We start from the raw sequence: 18,441 nt of genomic DNA on the forward strand, positions 1-18,441 counted from the left end.
CGAAGCCTCGGCCTCAGACCCCGAGGCGCGCGGTCGCGGCGGCGCATGCGTGACCGCGGCTCCCAGCGCCCCCGCGCAGTCCGCGGGCGGAGCGGACGAGGCCGCGCGCGGGGACCCGGCGGCCGCCCCCGTGAGGCCTGGCTTCCTCCCCGCGGCTTGTCTCCCCTCAGGGGCAGGACGACCGCGCGGCCGTCCCTTGGCGGGCGGAGGCTTCCTGAGGAAGGCCGGGGGCCGGGAAGAGCCCGGCGCGGGCCTCGAACACCGCCGGCCCCCTCGGCCCCCCGCGGCGGCCTGGGCGCGCCGGCGTGCCCCGAGCCTCGAACCCGGCCGGGCGGCGCCGGCACCTCCGGCCGCGCCCTCGCCGAGCCGCGCCGCGGCCGGGTGGCCCCGGTCCCTGCCACACCCCCTCCCGGCCCCGCCGTCCGCCCCCCGCCCTCCTGTCCTCAGTCCCGGGGATCTTCTCCCGGTCCGCCGGCCTCGCCGCTGCCGACATTGCACTAAAAGAGATGCACCCCGGAAAGGCAAATCGCGGGGGCGCAGCTTGTTTGGAGGCGAGGCCGGGTGTGTGGACCTTAGCGTGCCCAGCCACCTTGTCGAGGGCCTGGGATAGATCCGATTCATCAGCCTCGGAGTGCCCCTTTCCTGCCAAGTCTACCGATTTTTGCCTCCCTGTCTTCTCACACTTCCAAAAACGATAAGCGGGGAGCTCCCCGGAGATTTGTTTTATCTGAGTCTGCTTCGAGCTAGACGTGAGGGCGACCCCTTACATGCTGTTCAGAGCATGGCTGTGTCCCCTCAGATCGATACCCCCCTGGAAGTGGAGGGATGCCTAATAATGAAAGTGGAAAAAGACGCCGACTGGCCCTCGGAGCCCATTCTGGAGAGATCAGACAGCTCCGAGGCGGAGACCTTTCGCCAAGGCTTCAGGCAGTTCTGTTACGCGGATGTGGCTGGACCCCACGAAGCTTTCAGTAAACTCTGGGAACTTTGCTGCCGGTGGCTGAAGCCAGAAATGCGTTCCAAGGAGCAGATCCTGGAGCTGCTGGTGATTGAGCAGTTTCTCACCATTTTACCCGAGAAGATTCAGGCATGGGCGCAGAAGCAGTGCCCCGAGAGTGGAGAGGAGGCAGTGGCGCTGGTCGTACACTGGGAGAAGGAGACAGGACGGCTAAGACAGCAGGTGAGAGGATTTTTTAATTTCGGAGGAAAAGAATGGGGAGGAACGCGCTGTAGGGTGTGCATTAGCCTTCGTTATGGAAATACATGGCGCGAATGAAAAGACCTCTAAGGGAATCCACTTGAAAGGGGTCAGAATTTCATGATAAATAGAAAAAAAAAAAAACAGCTTTGGTTGAAATAGTATCTTGCAAATGAAACTATTATGTATCTAAGTGTTTGTTTTAAATCCTTGGTATAAAGCTCCCCCCAAAAAAAAAATTATATGAGAGAACAATATATTATTTGTTTCATGGGATTTGACTTTTGCAGAATGAGCCAACCACCAACCACCACCTCCCCTCAAAAAGAAAGAAAAGGACAGAATTTCATCAGTTATCCCAGGGGCCTCTCTAATCCTTTAATAGTCCATCCCATGCTCTGAAGTGCCCTCAGTGCCATCATCCTTGTCATTCTTCTCCAGTTCAACTAAAAATGACTCTGCATGCTCTTCTAGTTCTTTGATTTCAAAGGGCCCTTCCATTAACCTCATGAAATCCTGCACAGGCTTTCCATCTGTGTGAGGATCCAACTATCTGTGGGTTGCTGTGTTGGTCAAGGATAGACACTAGATGTGGAGATTATTTTTTAAGTTTTTTAACTGTCTGGTGTATTTGTGTTCTGATAACTTTTATTTCTTTGTGAACCTAAGAGATGTGAGAACTCAAATGTCTGTTCTAATAACAAAGAGGCTCTGTATTTCCCTGCTGACAGATTTTTCCCCTGCTGTATATTAATAAGGATCACTCTTCTATTTTCTTACACCCAGACTTATGGACAGTACCATTAACACAACGACCTAAAAGACTCCATTGGGACTGGAGTCAAATTTCATACTTTCTCACATGTTCTGGCCTTCCTAGATATCTTTGTCAGGGGAATGTAGCCCGATCTGGCCTTCTTTTTTCCTCCTTTCCATTATGGCATTGATTTTCCCAGGTTAGCAGTCCTGTGCACTCAGAGAAGCAAGTCCCACTTGGAGCAGCATGGGAAATGGCAGATTTTCAGCTAGAGCAGGTGGAGACCCAGCCCAGAGTGGTGTCTCGCAATGAAGCTGGAAGCCTGCACTCAGGACACCAGGAGTTGCTGAACCAAAAGCGAGACCATCAGCCCTTACTCAGGAATGGTAAGAACAGAACTCAAAGCATGTCCAGTGCAGAGATCATGACAGATATATTTTGGAGCCCAAATTCCATCACTTGCTCAGGGTAGAGCCCCTTGAGTGTGTGTATATATATATGTATATATATATATATATATATATTGGAGAGAGAGAGAGAGAGAGAGAAAATTGCATATTTGGGGAGAGAGACTTCATTTGCTTCAAGAGTTGGAAATATGTTTGTCATAAGTCAAAGGGTTTTTAAAGATGGGATCTAGGAAAATTTAGATTGCCCAGGCTGACTTCAAGGTTTCGCAATGTTGTTTAAAATCTTAATTCTGTCGGCTTATATATGCATTTTTGACTGATTATAAACAACTCAAGAAGATGTTGAAAAGGAAAAACATTGATTTTCAAAAATTGACTCAAAAATAAGGCATCACAGAAGTGAAATATGAGAGTGATAAATAATAAGACATCATAGAGAAGGAACCACTGATGTTCATAGCTGCCCTTGACGTTAGTGAATGAAGTCAAATATAAGGAAATGAACACCCTAACCTTCCCAGTCCACAGTGATCTCTCCATCCCCAGAGTGTCGTGTCAGACTAAAGAGAGGAATGAAAGATCACTGAACCTTCAGTAAAAAGACTTGAGTTTATACACAATGGAATATTACTCAGCAATCAAAAAAGATAAACCCATGCAATTTGCAGCAACATGGATGGAGCTGGAAGGGATCATGCTCAGCGAAATAAGCCAGAAAGAAAAAGAAAAATACTGGATGGTCTCACTCATAGCAGGAATTTAGAAAACCTAGATAAGGGACCAGGAAAAAGACTAATTATAATAAAGTAAAAATCAAAATCAACAAGCAACTATAAACCAGAGACACACTGGTGGGGGGAGGAGGGATTAGGGTCATAATAGGAGGGTAGGAATTGTATGGCGAATATAATCAAGATGAAAATGCATACATGGTGCAAAAATGAAAAATAATGTAAAATATATATAAAATGAAAAAATTAATAAAGTCTAGCAAAGTTAAAAAAAAAAAGACTTGAGTTTATATCCAGTTTCTGCCCCTCTATTTAATCTTGGGAAAGTAATACAAAAAGGGACATGAATGCAAAGAGGAAGAGATTAGGCTTTAGAGGCAGACAACCTAGGCTCAAAACCTAGCTCTGCCATTTTTTGTCTGTGTGGCCTTGGTCAGGTTACCTAGCTTCTCAAACTTTCCATTCTCTTATCTGTAAATGGAAAATAGTAAGATTGTTAGTGTAGATTAAGAGAGGCATAGTAAAAGGGCCAATCATGCTCAGTAAATGTTAGTTTCCTTTCTCCCATAAGGGACTTAGTTGGATAAATTCATGGTATTAAGGAATTCCCAGGGTGTTAAGGAATTCCTAAAGTAGAAAAGTTTGTTGAGGTATTTACTGGGGGAATGAAGGATAGAAAATGTGTGGAATGGCTATCTCATAAAAGTGAATTTATTCTATAATTTCAGCTGGTGAGCCTAAGCTGCTGTAGAAAGCAGTGGATACGCTTTTGAATTCTCAGTCCACAGTAATATTTATTCTTGAAGTTTCCTCTAGATAGTGAGTTCTAGAGTAGGGGTTAGATTTGCTTCATCTAAATTTACATAGCTACTTTTCACCTTTTGAGGGGTGTATTTGCCCAGAGTATTCAGTACTGTGTCTCTGTGTATGCCATCCTCTTTAGAACAGTATACACTCAGAGCAGACTAATGTGAGAGGTTGCAAAGTGGTAATTTACATGCCAAATCATGCTTGTTTTATTTCACCTTGGTATAGCTGCTATACCAAGGCCATAGTCTCACAATGACACATCAGCTGGAGCTGAGCATTGGCTGTACCCTCTCAATAGAGTATGTGCACTTTAAGTTCCCCGTAGCCTATACCTGACCATTTAATGATGTCCTTACTTACTCCCAAAAAGCATCTGTTTATGAACCCTGCCTTAGGGTACTGTGGTTTTAGGCATTGTTCTGAACACATTGAGAAAAGATAAATTCATATTTATTAGTTTTTTATACATGTTTATTTCTTAAAAGGAGAAGCAGCATGAATTAAAGGATCAGAGCCTGGAGCGCTGACTGTTTCTTTCTCTTCTTACAGCTCGGTCTTCTCCCTGGGTTCCTGCTTCTGCTGACGATTGGAACACTGTAGATCAGGAAGTAACAACCACGCTTCTTCCTGTTGTGTCCCAGGTTAGTTGTACTTGTTCTCTCTGGCCTTTCTTCTTAGGGTCACAAATATTTCCTTTGCCTTCTCTGTCCTCAAACTTGTAAAAGTCCAAGAGATGTTTTCCCCCTTGTTCCTTTTTTAGAAAAGATTAGACCCAGCCATCTGAGTAATGGGACTCCTCGTTGGATCACTTCTCTTAGGATTCTTTATAGTGTCTTCTGCCTCATTGACACATAACATACACTTGCTTCCTTAATTTTAATTCTTCTTTGGGGCCCATCTGTGCTTCGTACATAATCATTCAGAGACCTGTATGATTATCTTGGTAGTCACTGCTATTACTGTTGTTACAGGGGCCGATGAAAGATGTACACATGGCAAGAGGTTTTTCCTTCAAGAAGAGTGTGCGTCAGGTTCCTGCTCACAGAGACCTCTACTATGATACTAGGAAGGACAGTGTTGGGAATGTGGTCTCCCTGGGTAAGTATTCTTCACCTTTGCAAATAAAAACCATGGGGATTTCTAATATATTCATATCTGCTGATGATAAAATGGTTTTAAATGTTAATACTTTAAAGACCTCCTTCAGTCATTTCTGTGGTCATACCAGACATAATAATCACTTATCCATGTTCTTTTACCTCACTCATTCCTTTCTTCCAGTTTAAAAATATTTTTTCTTGTAATGTAGTGATTAAAACATTGGACAGGTGTTTTTATATTTATATTGCTTATCTGAAAACATGCACACTTCCACTATACTAAAAGTCACATTATGTTTTTAGGATATATTTTTACTTAACACAGTACCCTAATACTTTGTGCAGTGCCCAACATAAGTATCCAGAAAATATTTGTTGGGATGGATCTTATAAATGGAGGAAAAGAAGTAATTTCAATACAGTGCTTAAAATCATGTTATGAATTATTTAAATAGCTACAATTTACATAACCACTGAAATGTCACTTTACAAGCAAATTTTTTAAGAATTTTATCATCCACGTTAGTAGGGATAAATGTGATTCACATGTGAGCTATAAATCAAAAACTACTTATGAATAAAATTATGACCCTAAAATGTGCATTAAGGCTTACTATACATACTACAAACTTGTGCTGCTGTATTAATAGGGTTAGCCAGTAAATAACATTAAAAATTCCCTGGTGGCAGTAGCACATTTAAGAGATTCAGTAGCTGTACTGGACAGAACAATAATAGAACATTTCTTTCCTTGCAAAAAGTTATGTTGAACAACACTGTATGTAGATGCTAAAGTATAGAGATGACAAAATAGACCATGTTAAATTGAGTGACTAAACCAACATTTATATCTAATTTTTTTAAAGATTTATCCACTTACGCATACAAGAGCTGGGGTACAGGCCAGAGATGTGGGGGTGAGAGGATTCACCAGAGACAGAGTGGGGAACAGAACAGGCAGATCTACTGAAATACACTGCTGAGGGGAGCAGTGGGCGAGTCAGGAGAGGTCTGCTGCACCATGTGGCCCGCTCCCTGGCCAGCTGGGGATCGAACTCGTGCTGCAGAGGCTGTGGACAGCTTCACAGGTTGTGTCTTAAACCCTGTGCCACCAGGGAGGCCCCAACAATTATATATAATTAGAAAACAATTTAAGCAGTTGGAGAAAACAACCAACTTAAGATAACACCAATGACATTATGCCGGTAACAAAGCGTTTTTCTCAAGGTAGCAGACATCCCAGCCATCTGCCTAGCTGTGTGCATGATAGATGTTCCCTAGTGTGCCTTGAATCACTAGTAAAATGCTGCATTAGAGTCTTTAGTAAAATCTTCCACAAATGGGATGGGGACCATATTTGGCGATTTCAGCCTAGCCCCTTCATGTATAATTAGTTATGGAAAGACACATGTCCAGAATCACCTGTCCCAGTCTTTCATCATAGATTTTACAACAAACCTGTTGGGCACTGGACACTAGATGACCATCTATTTAATAGATAACCATCTTCTTAGTAGTCCCAGCACCTCTTTGAATAAAGGGTATTATTCTCCCAGAGAGATTAAGAAACTTCCCCTGGTTAGAAAGTTAATTAAGTGTAGAACTAGGATTAAAATCTAAGACATGTTGGTCTCTACAATATTATAACAGAAATTCAATTTTCTTCCCTATTCTTACATCTCTTCCCTATTAACTTTGCCAGATGTATCCAAAACATCTTGGTTTCACATCTCTCATAGCTTCAGTGTCTGTATGTGTGTTAGAGCATGAGGGATCATGGAGAACATACATAAGTACATTTTATTTTATAAGTAACAAATATTGGTTAGGAGCACACTATGAATCTAATAAAATGTTAGATAGTGAGGGTAAATAACAGGTAACAAACTATGTGTTTCTTACCCTAAAAAATTTTCCTTTAAAAATTAGCAGTGGAGTGAAGCTGTCTGCAGCCTCTGCAGCGCCGGTTCAATCCCTGCCTGCTGGTGAGGGTCCCGCATGGCGCGGCAGACCTCTCCTGTCACACCTGCTACTTCCCTCAACAGTGTATTTCGTCAGTCTGCCTGTTCTGTCTCTGGTGAATCCTATCACCCTCCCGTGCATCTGGCCTATACCCCGGTTCTCATATTAATAAATAAAATAAATCTTTAAAAATAATATAAATAAAAATAAAAATTAGCAGTGGAAATAAGTAGTACATACATGAGAAGTAAAAGGGCAGAGTAAGTTAGTGCCCAAGAACTTGTGTAAGAATAACTATACTGAGGCACTGTCACAATTCAAGAAGAGTTGATTTGGACAAGGCCTTTATTTTTGTGAGGTTTTTTTCCATTATTTTTTAAATAGAAATAGCATTGTATGAGTTTCAGGTTTACGTCTTTGAAAATGAACATAAAAATAAATCTACATCTACATTAATTAAGTTCACCACTAAAAAAATCCAATTCTGTACTTCACCTCAACGTCTAAGTGTGAAGAAATTGTCCAGGAGAGTACACTACAGAGACTGGAGTATGCAGTGATCACCTCTATGTCTAGCATTGACTATATTTCTCTTCCTATAGGAAGTACAGTGTCAACATCTAACAAGATAGCCCGGTTGGAGCAAAGAAAGGAGCCATGGACCATAGGTCTACATTCTACTAATAAGAGGAATATTCTGCGAAGCAGCTACATCAAGGAAAAGTCAATTCATGCTGTTCAGATCCCTGCAAGGAATGCAGGAAAAACGTGGAGAGAGCAACAGCAGTGGGGTTTAGAAGATGAGAAGATAGCCGGTGTGCATTGGAGCTATGAGGAAACTAAGACTTTTCTTGCAATTCTTAAAGAGTCTCGCTTTTATGAGACACTTCAGGCTTGTCCCCGAAACAGTCAGGTATATGGTGCTGTAGCGGAATGGTTGAGAGAATGCGGCTTCCTCCGAACACCAGAACAATGTCGGACCAAGTTCAAAAGTCTCCAGAAGAGCTATCGAAAAGTGAGAAATGGCCATGTGCTAGAACCCTGTGCCTTCTTCGAGGACATGGATGCTTTGTTGAACCCTGCAGCCCATGCTTCATCCACTGACAAGCCAAAAGAGGTTATATCTCTCCCCAAACTAAAGAGAACTGGTATCACTGCTGAAGAACAGATCAGTTTGGTGGAAGACGAAGAAGCAGCAGAAGAATCTGATGGTGATGAAATAGGCGTTGAATTTCTCCGGAAACCTGAGATGCGTGGTGCCCCTGTCTTGTTTCAGAACCTGAGTGGTAAGAATTGTGCTTTTGTTTTTCTTGCATGAAATTGGATGGTGTGGGCTTGTGGTAAAGAAATAGACAAGAAGTGACCAAACCCAAGGAGTGCTGCAACAAGTGCCTGGACCCCAGTCACTACGATTGGCCACACACTATGAAAAAGTACTCTCAGGTTTGTTACTCTGAGTTACAGCACTGAGAGGCTGTGGAGGATTCTTTTCAGGTGAGAGCACTGCATGAATTGTGAGTACTTTTGTCCTGTGGGAAAAATGTAAGTGGAGTCAAAGGATTCTCAGGATTGAACATTATCTGAGAATTGGTATAAAGCCATCAGTTGTACTAACTTGTAATCAGTCAAGGGTACACTATTACTCTGGATAGCCAGTAAAAGAATGTGTAACTGACCCCCCAAAAAAAAATGGAAAAAAAGAAATTCTAAACAAAAAGGAGAGAAAAGGGCATACAAAGTAGAAGACTCAAATGAGAAAAAGATACTAAGATGGTAAACATAAATTGAAATACATCATTAAACTACAAATCAAAAGACTAAGATTATCAAATTCTTAAAAAAAAAAAAAGTAAGAACCAGAGACATTGAAATCAAAAGGATAGAAAAGGATACACCATATAAAAAAAAGCTGGTGTTTAAATTTAGGGACTGGGATGTGCAGAACTACACTGCCAGCTAACAACAGTTTGACCGCAGACACATCATGTACTATCCTGAGCTTCAATTTTCTCAATTTCAATACAATATGTCTGAAATGTCAGAGTTGTTGGTGTTAAATGAGATCATATAGGTGAAGGCATTCTGCAGATGTTAAGGTGCAGTAAAACGTTGCCTAGTATCACTGTTATTAGTAATGTTTCTCTGCCTTATGGGAAAAATGATCAGTTCTTATAGAGAATGAGAAAAATAAATTGGACTAGGAGGGTTAGGAATGTACCCATGACTATATTCGGAAGAAACATCTCAAGAAAAAGATGGGAAGATGCAATGTAGGCATATACAGATATTCATAGCTTAGAAATCCAGCTCTTGGAGTTTGTGGGAACCAGTGATAGAACAAGAAGAGTAGACCCAACAACAGAGAGCAGAAATGAGTTTGTTTCTACTACAGATATAAAACACAAAAGCACACTTAACAGACTTATTCAAACACATCATGAGAAATTTTATTTTGCTATAAAAGCAGAACTTTCATCTCTCAAAATAGAGGACTCAGTGACATCAAAACTACTCTGTTCAAAGTTCTCTTCAAGGAAAACTGGTTAAAAAGATGATAGGAACTTTATGGGGAAAGTTCCTGCTCCTAGTCCATTTTTCTCAATTGTTTTTGAAAGACAGCCAAATCCTTAGTCACTATAGCGTGAAGATTTGGGGGACTGCATATGTACTCTGCCAAGTAAACTCTGAAATCCCTATTACCAATTTTAGTTTAAAAATTCAATAAGTATTTTCTCTTTATATATTCATTTGAATTATTATCTGTACAACTTGAGTCTTCCTATTCAGAAACGAAGTGTCTCCATTTTTATAGTCTTTTATGTCTTTCAATACATTATTACAAAGTTTTTATATACAAAATGAGACCTTGTTTTTAGCAAAACTTATTCCCAGGCATTTTATAGTCCCTGTTGCTACTGTGAGTGGGATTTGTTTTCTTTGACCCCATCTACTTTGTAATATGTGAAGGCTACAGATTCCTTATACCTTTGAACTTTATCTTTGAACGGCAGGTGTGCACTGGGGCTATGAGGAAACCAAGACTTTTCTTGATATCCTACGTGAGACTCGGTTTTATGAAGCACTTCAAGCTTGCCATCGGAAAAGTAAGTTGTATGGTGCTGTAGCAGAACAACTGCGAGAGTGTGGCTTCCTTCGGACACCAGAACAGTGTCGAACAAAGTTCAAAAGCCTCCAGAAAAGTTACCGCAAAGTGAAGAATGGTCACGTACTAGAGTCCTGTGCATTCTACAAGGAGATGGATGCCCTGATTAACTCTCGTGCACCTGTCCCCTCCGCCAACACAGCAGAGCAAGTCCCATCACCCTCAACTCAAGAAAGAGAAGATATTGAGATTGAATCCCAGGAACCTACAGACTGGGAACCTGAGGACACCTCACAGGAGGCAATAGTAGAGGATTCTGGCAGTGAGAGAATGAGTGAGGATGAAATTGTGCAAGTGTCAGAATTCCAGGGACCTGCAGATCTATTACAAAGTCCAAGTGGTAAGTATCGTCAAGGGGTTGTAGTCTGAAAGAGGAAGAAGTGTGATTTACTGAAGAGTCAGTACATCTGGCACATCATTCGTAAATACTTGCCCATTAAATGGTCGAGGGTCCTGTGCTATTTGAGAGAATGAGCTGTAGCAATGAATGAAGTCCCCTTTCTCATGGTGGTTCTGTTTAAGGGAGAAGCTTACATTCTAGTGATTCAGTCTTTGGATCTCAGCCTCGATTTTTTTCTATATGGGTCAGACAATGTTTTATATCTCTTGAAAATACTGTGGGGAAGATCTTAGAATTATGCATGAGAAAAACGCAAATGAAGAAGATACTGTCATAAGCTCAAAACAGAAATATCTGTTATGTGTGATGTGCATGAGAAAATGAATAGGCAGAGACAAGATAAAACAGACTTTCTCTGGTTCTGAGCTTCACTGTGTATTTTCCTCATGGGCTTCTTTCCCGCAGTCCAGACTAGTATTACCACTTCACATACCATGGTTTTCTCTCTTTCATCCCACTTGTCCTTCGCACTTAAAACCATAGAAATATTTTTGACACCTTCTCTCCCATTGTTTACATACAGACAGATGATACTGGGTTTTTTTCAGCTGTTGTAGAACTATCTATTCCAACTCTAGCTACTATAGTCACTATCTTAGTTTAGTCTTTCTCTATCTCTTGCCTAGACTATTGTAAGTTCCCAAGCCAGTTTTCTCCATCAGTCTTGTATTAAGGTTCCATGGCCATCCTTAATCTGAGCTCATATTTCTGCCCTTACCTATTATTATTTTCCTTCCTGCATTCTCCCCAGCCCATGCCACAGTCACTTGGGATTGCAGGACATCAACAGTTTCCACTTAATATGTGAAGGGAGATATATGTTTAGGGCAGGTATATCAGATGCTTAATAATCAGGGTTTGAGAATAAAGCCTACCTTTACAGCTTGTGAAATACAGATAAATCGAGGTGATGCCTGAATTTAGTTCTAAATCATCTGGGTCACGGGTGCAAGGAGTATGTGGCAGTGGGGATAGAACAAGATTGGCTATGAGTGGATGGTTGTTACAGCTAGGGAAATTTTTCATGGAAGGTCATTATATATACTGACCTTTTTACTCTTCTATATGTTTAAATTTTCCATAATAAAAAACGTATCCAGAACCACACAATTGATAAATGATCAATGTAGAATCCGAACCAGAGTTGTCTGATCCCTAAGCCTCCATTTCTTCACCACATTGTGTTCTCCAGCCATAAAATTTCCTGGAAAAGCTGGAATTCAGGATGTTCTTTGTAGTGAATGTGGAATGTAGATGAGAGAGTCAGGAGAAGATCATTTCAGTTTGAAGAACAGTGCGAATTTACATTTGAATTAGTATGGTCTGTGCATGAGACAACCAGAAAAACAAAGTGGCAGGAGCGTTTGAGGAGAAGAAAGAAGGATTCTTAGATGTGATGAGTTGTGGATGAACTTAGAAATACATTGAGGAATTTGCACATGATCACTAGAATCTACTCTCAACAATCTACTCTCAACAATCTACATCTGCAGTCTACAGAGAAAAGAAACAAGCAATTGAACTAAATAAAACAAAAACAGACTTTTTGCCTATAAGACCAATTAGTAGTTACCAGAAGGGAAAAAGGCAGAGGGTGGGTAAATCAGGCCAAAGGGGACAATTGTATGGTCAAGGATAGAATTGAATTCGTGTTGATTCTCAATGAATACCTGAAACATGTTACAATAGAGTATTACTTCCATTAAAAAAAATTTAATGTAAAAAAAAAATTTTAATGTTAAAAAATAAACACTAATGAATTATAGTATATCTTAGTATAAGTGTAGAATACTAGACGTAGAATGATGATAGAATGGAACTTCAAGGAGATAGCATGCTAAGTTGCTCCTATTTTAGTCATATTGATGGAGAATAAATGGCTTCCATTTTAATTCAGAAAACATTTTTGAAGACCAGTTTTGTACTGGAAATTATTTGTACATTGAACTGAAAGAAAAGAAGACATAATGGATTATGGAAGAGCCACTAGACCTGAGGCCATTGAAGTATCCAGGGGTCATAACATAAAACCTTATAGACCGTGTTTATATCAATACATTTAATGGTGTGAAATTTTTATTGTCCTTTTTTTCAGATTTTGAAATTGGAAGTAGTGTCAAGGAGGATGCAACACAGGTAATATATAAGGACGTGGAGCAAAATAGAGCATTAATAGAAAAGTCTAAAATGGTTGTTTCCCAAAACACTGATCTCGGTAAATACCATAAAAGAGAATGCATCTCAGGAAGACAATGGGAAAATCTTCAAGGAATCAGACAGGGAAAATTAATATCTCAACCTAAAGACTTAGGGAAAACTATAGTACATCAAAGGTCCTTCATGGGAAAAAGACCCTACAGACTTCTCAAATATGGAGAAAACTTTGGAAGGAGTACTCGCCTTATGTGCCGGATGACCCATCAGAAGGAAAATCCTTATAAGTGTAGTGTCTGTGGGAAGTGCTTTGGTCGAAGCAGGAGCCTCATCAGACACCAAAGAATCCACACAGGAGAAAAACCTTTTAAATGTCTTGACTGTGGAAAGAGCTTCAATGACTCCTCAAACTTTGGTGCCCACCAGAGAATCCACACAGGAGAGAAGCCCTACAGATGTGGAGAGTGTGGGAAATGCTTTAGCCAGAGCTCAAGTCTTATTATACATCAGAGAACCCACACTGGAGAAAAGCCCTATCAGTGTGGAGAATGTGGGAAAAGCTTTACCAACAGTTCTCATTTTAGTGCCCATAGGAGAGTCCACACTGGTGAGAATCCCTACAAATGTGTGGACTGTGAAAAAAGCTTCAATAACTGTACAAGATTTCGAGAACATCGGAGAATGCACACTGGAGAGAAGCCTTATGGCTGTGCCCAGTGTGGCAAACGTTTCAGCAAGGGTGCTGTTCTCGCCAAACACCGGGAGGTTCATATGAGAGAAAGGCTCTTGCCTCATCCTCCATCTATGTATTCCCCAGAGAACCCATATAAGGGGAAGACTGATGAATTCAGGAAAACTTTTTGATAGTGATCTCTTTTTCTCCTAACTGTCCCTCTAGCCATTTCACCCAAATCTCACTCTTGAAAGCAATCCTTTCTTAGCTATAAAGTGTAATGCCCAAGATTGGCTTGAGAATATACAAACTAAAGACTTGGATCCAATTCTTACCTCTCCCTCTGTTTGGATCAGTCTGCTCCTCTCCTCCTGTGTGTCTCAATTTCTCCTTTAAAAGAGTGGGGAAGCTTTGAGTTTAGAATGAAATTTTCTTCAGTATGTTGAGGCCACGCTTGGATTTCTGAGTCCAGCAACATTCAAGATCCTTCAGTGTAGGCGAGAGTTGTTTTCAAGGAAATGAAAAATGCTGAAAGTTTTTTTGTTTTGTTACCTGCCATACGAGAGCCTGGATGCAACTTAAATCACAGAGTTAAGTGTTTGGGTAGAACTTTCAGTTGTCTGATTAGAACAACATCAAATCCATGTTGGTTTTAAAGATACGAAAGGAGACAGAAGATGTTATAGCTTCCTTCCGAAGCCTATTGCGGTGTTCCTTTTTTGTGTCAAGAAGTTGATCCAAATAGTGAGGTCGAATCCTTGTGTTGTCATTGAAATCTCGTTACGACATGCCTTGCCCTCCATAGAGAGGAGAAGCAACTGATCACTTGTCATCCTTTGTATCAGCCTCTTCTTTACCTAAAGACTGAAACCCCCTTGGGCTGCTGCTTCTTCAGCCTATATGTAATCCAGTTCCTTTCACTGTTTCTCATAAGTCCTACACTTACCTCTTAATTGTTCTGGGTGCTGTTGTCTGATTCTTCTGAACTACCATGCCCTTCTCAGATTGACTAGGATGCATGCTCTTGGTATGTCTCATCCAAATAAAGTAGAATTCCAGACATGTTCTAGTTCTACCCTCTAACTTCTCTGGTTCTTAGGTAGAGCATGAATGGTATGTTGCTGTATTTTATGCCCCCTAGTCCCATACTTCAATATATAATAGTTTTCTAAAACTTTCACTATGGGGGGTGAGGGTCCAGGAAGAAGTGAGGTAGATACCTGAAACATTTAATGTTTCTAAGACTCCATGGGCCTGCTTTAGATCAGCTAGCCACCTCAGTCCAGGCCAGCACCTCCAGAAAGGTTTGTTAAATACTCCATTCTCCTTTCTGAGGCTTCTAGTCCCTATCATAGGATCATAAACCTGCGTAATTTGTGCAACTCTATAGCTCACTGAATGAAAGTAGAGTTACAGAAACTTCTTATCCAGTATGCCATTTTTGTTTTTCTCATTCCTGTTTGTCTGAAAAATCTCTTTGATAACCCCCTAGCACTAGCCAGATAAATATTGAAAGAAAGGTTCAGATAAGGGGATAGTCTTCTATGGAAGTTACAGGTAAGACCCACAAATGTGGCTGTCCACAGCTGGTTGCTTTAGAATGAGGCATTTATATCCTTAACATGGAGGTAAACTGGAGTGGCTTTGCTCTGGGGAGGGAGAAACCCAGAACTGAACCTGTGGTTTATTTTGAGCTTCTCTCTCCTTTGCTGCTCTCTTGTTTGAGGACATCTGGAGTTTGTTGTTTTTTTTTTTTTTTTTTTCTTGAGTATGTTTGAATCTTTTGAAACTTGTTCAGCAGAGTATCAAGGAGGGTTAGACAGTGTAGAAAGAAATCAACTGCAGTGTCAGAATAGGGTGTGGCCTGTGGGAAGGCAGGTGACTCAGGTAAACAGGGATAAATGTTTCTGATTTACATTTGTTGCAAATGTTATGATTGTCCACATCCAGTAGGTGGGTTTCCTCTGTGTTGTCTGAACTATGGACTTCTAATGGTAAGTGCGGTTTCATGTTGGTAGTGTGCCTACCACAGTAAGATGTGTGTAGTGCCAGTGGGTGTGTGCTCATGTTATGTAGATTCTGGAATTCCAACTCTAGGGAAGATGAACATTAATAGAGGTCACTGCTTAGTAATATGTACACAGGATTGATAATTATATTGAAGCATGATTCAGGAAAGTAGATTATTTATAAATATTTATTAAGCACCATTGTGTGCAAGGCCATGTCTAGGCACGGTGAGGGAGATGAACATGAAAGGGGGCGTGGTGCCTGTACCCATGGGACGCAAGTGCAGTGGACAGTGGAGGATGTATTGCATAGAAGGTCCTGCCAGTTATGTTCATGCCAATCACAAGGGACAATGAAAAATCACCTTCACTTACAAGAATTTTTCTGCATTGCCTAGAATCATATTCTGAGGCGCTCTGACTTCCCCAATGGCAGGAAAGGTTCAGACCATTCCATCTCCAATGGAACAAGCTGGTTGTGTCTGAGATTAAGCTGAGGTGGAAATTGGGTTTCTCTAACTATTCCTAATTGTAAGTGAGCTGTCAGGATATGTATTAAATTAATGAACTTTGTCTCTATTCTGAAGAAATAGAAGGTCTTACCCACCGTTTTGACCAATGCTACTAGGACTTTATCTTTTCTCAGCTGAAGCAGAAAGTCTAAATGAATAATGTGTCTTTCATATAACATAGTATTGCCTTTATGAAAATTCATACAAAAGGATTTTTTTTGTCTAGATCTTAGTAACAGGGAAAGTGCTTAGCCTACACAAAATAAAAAAGTATCTTAGGCTGATTTTCATAACTTACTATTCCTCTCTCTCTCTTTGTTCTGGCTGTTGGAAAGTGCAACAAAAGTTACAGCCCACCTCAACCAACTACCTTAAGCCTATATTTAATCCTGTTTAATTTCTGTGAAAATTTTCCTAAATCTTATTTTTTTAAAGTGGTATAAACAAATGGACATTTTATTTTCTGACACCTTAACCATGGCACTTTGGAAACTGGCTTGTGTTTCCTACCTAGGCTTGCTTTGTTACTTCCACAGATACCTCCAGTTCTTACCAGTGATTATATTACACATACAACATAATTACTCATGGAAGGAAAGCTTAGTTTTTTAAAGAGGAAAACTTTACACATATACTGCTCAGGGCAGCCTACCGTGGTGGAATAAGCATTTAGACCAGAAGCCAACAGGGGCAAGTTCTTGTCACTGCCACTTCCTGAAAAATGTCTGGCAAACTGTAGCCTCTCTCTGGACCTTAGTTCTTTATTTGAAGGGAAGTTGAACATGATTGCAAGACTTCTCCACTCTTATGTTAGGTGAGGCTATGGAATGAGTGGTAGCAGAAGAAGACATGATAGATCAAGCTACCCAGCCCGGCTCAATACTGCATGCAGCCTGCAGGCCAGACTGAATCCATGTCATCCTTTAGGAAGAAGGATGCTGCAAGCAGTCCAGACGCTTGCTCAGGAAGGACAAAGGACAGATGACTGGTGTGCAGCAGCAGGCAGCCCCCAAGGAAGGCAGCTGGGGCCTGGAGTAGCACTCGGCAAGTGACTGCAGTGAACGAAGCATATTTTGTGAGGTCTGGTGCCTAATGACAGATAAGACTGAACTATGAGGGAGCTGGGAAAGCCCCAAATGCAAGGAGTGTGTCTGTGTCCTTGTGCAGCTGTCAGCCTCTGCCTCTGTGGGAATGCATTTCAAGTATAAATGTATGTCTGTTCATCGTTTTGTACTAATGTTCACTTAGATGTCTTCTTGAAAACGTGTATGTGAAATAAATGTCTAAAATAAATGACTCCCATTGGCTTTTGCCATAATTTGAAGTATGTCTTCTATTAAAGGAAAAGGGAACTTATCCAAGAGGTAATAAAAACAGATCCTAGCAGCCAAAGAATCTGTCTCATTCCAGTTCACCACTGTCCCCACAGCTAGCAGAGATCTTTCATGAGTCCACAGCTATTCCTGTGCATCTGTCCTCTGACAGTTGTCACTGCCATTGTCTCCAATAATGGTTGGATCTCATTCTGGGGTAGAATTAGCCTTAGCTGCACACACTGCATGTATTCTGGGCAAAGCACTCACCCACAGCCTTTATGGTGAACAAGTCTCTTCAACTTCCCCACATGACTTGGGTCATGAGGTCAATGTAGAGATTGTGCCACTTGCCAATGATGTATTTCCAACTGTACTCCCAGGAACTATAGGAAGAGCCTTTTCCCCTACACATGAGGTAGACTCCAGACAAAGTGTCACTTGGACTTTATAAGCCAGTTGAAGCCAATGGCAGAGTCTGTAACAGTTGTAATTAGTCATAATCTGAGCCTGTAAGTTTTCTATATATTCCTTGAATAAGTGGCCATGACCTTTCTGGAGGGATAAAGACAGCATTTACATGTGATGTTATATTAGCGTTCTACAAGTTTACCTGTCCTCCCATTCCTTTACAAAAATTTAGATCTTTAGCTCACTCAGGCCTGGAAATAAGAGGAGAGACTTTCAATATCTAAGGGCACCAAATTTTCTATTCCTATAAACCAGTTAAGGCAGTAATACTTTAAGGGGGAAGAATGAATGTTTTGTGTTTCAAGCACTAAAAAGAACATAGCCAGTCATGTCTCCAATCTTTAGGATGGGTCCTGGGATGTGGCGGTGGGGGGACGGGGGTAGAAGCTTTGGATGTCAAGAAAAGTGAATGCCTAAACCCCCACGACAGTAAGGCTCTGATGAGAAAGGGATAAAGAGCAGGAGACCTGAAAAGACTCAGCCTGAGGATCACTTGGATACACAAGCATAAAGTCCATGGAGCAGGTCAGCGTGCTTGGTGTGGAAGTTGTGGAATTGTCAGAAAAGGACCCCCCTTTCAAGAAAACACATTGGCCTAGTTAAATGTGACCTAAGGACAGCACACACCATCTCCATGGACCACGCCCAACTGCGGCACCATGTGGCAGAGAGGGGAATGGCAGCGGCGGAAGGCACAAAGCAAAAAGCTGGGGTATGAGTAGAAAATGGGCATACTTCCCTTTCAGTTTGCTTAAGCTCTGAGTCCTTGGACAGTCTG

At 41.3% G+C, this 18,441-nt stretch overlaps 1 protein-coding gene across 1 annotated transcript; it reads left to right on the top strand.

The window, feature by feature from the left end:
- Nucleotides 1-422: 422 nt before the first annotated feature.
- ZKSCAN2 (zinc finger with KRAB and SCAN domains 2) lies at nt 423-17,325 on the top strand. Its single transcript, XM_037507399.2, has 7 exons — nt 423-1,180; nt 2,155-2,341; nt 4,456-4,547; nt 4,878-5,004; nt 7,571-8,254; nt 9,980-10,471; nt 12,627-17,325. Exons 1-7 carry the CDS (start codon nt 782-784, stop codon nt 13,547-13,549), a joined length of 2,904 nt encoding a protein of 967 aa, XP_037363296.1. The 5' UTR covers nt 423-781; the 3' UTR covers nt 13,550-17,325.
- Nucleotides 17,326-18,441: the final 1,116 nt, after the last annotated feature.

The sequence above is a fragment of the Talpa occidentalis genome, unplaced genomic scaffold (assembly GCF_014898055.3).
Source record: "Talpa occidentalis isolate TD23 unplaced genomic scaffold, MPIMG_talOcc4v2.1 talOcc4.12, whole genome shotgun sequence".
Lineage (NCBI taxonomy): Eukaryota > Metazoa > Chordata > Mammalia > Eulipotyphla > Talpidae > Talpa > Talpa occidentalis.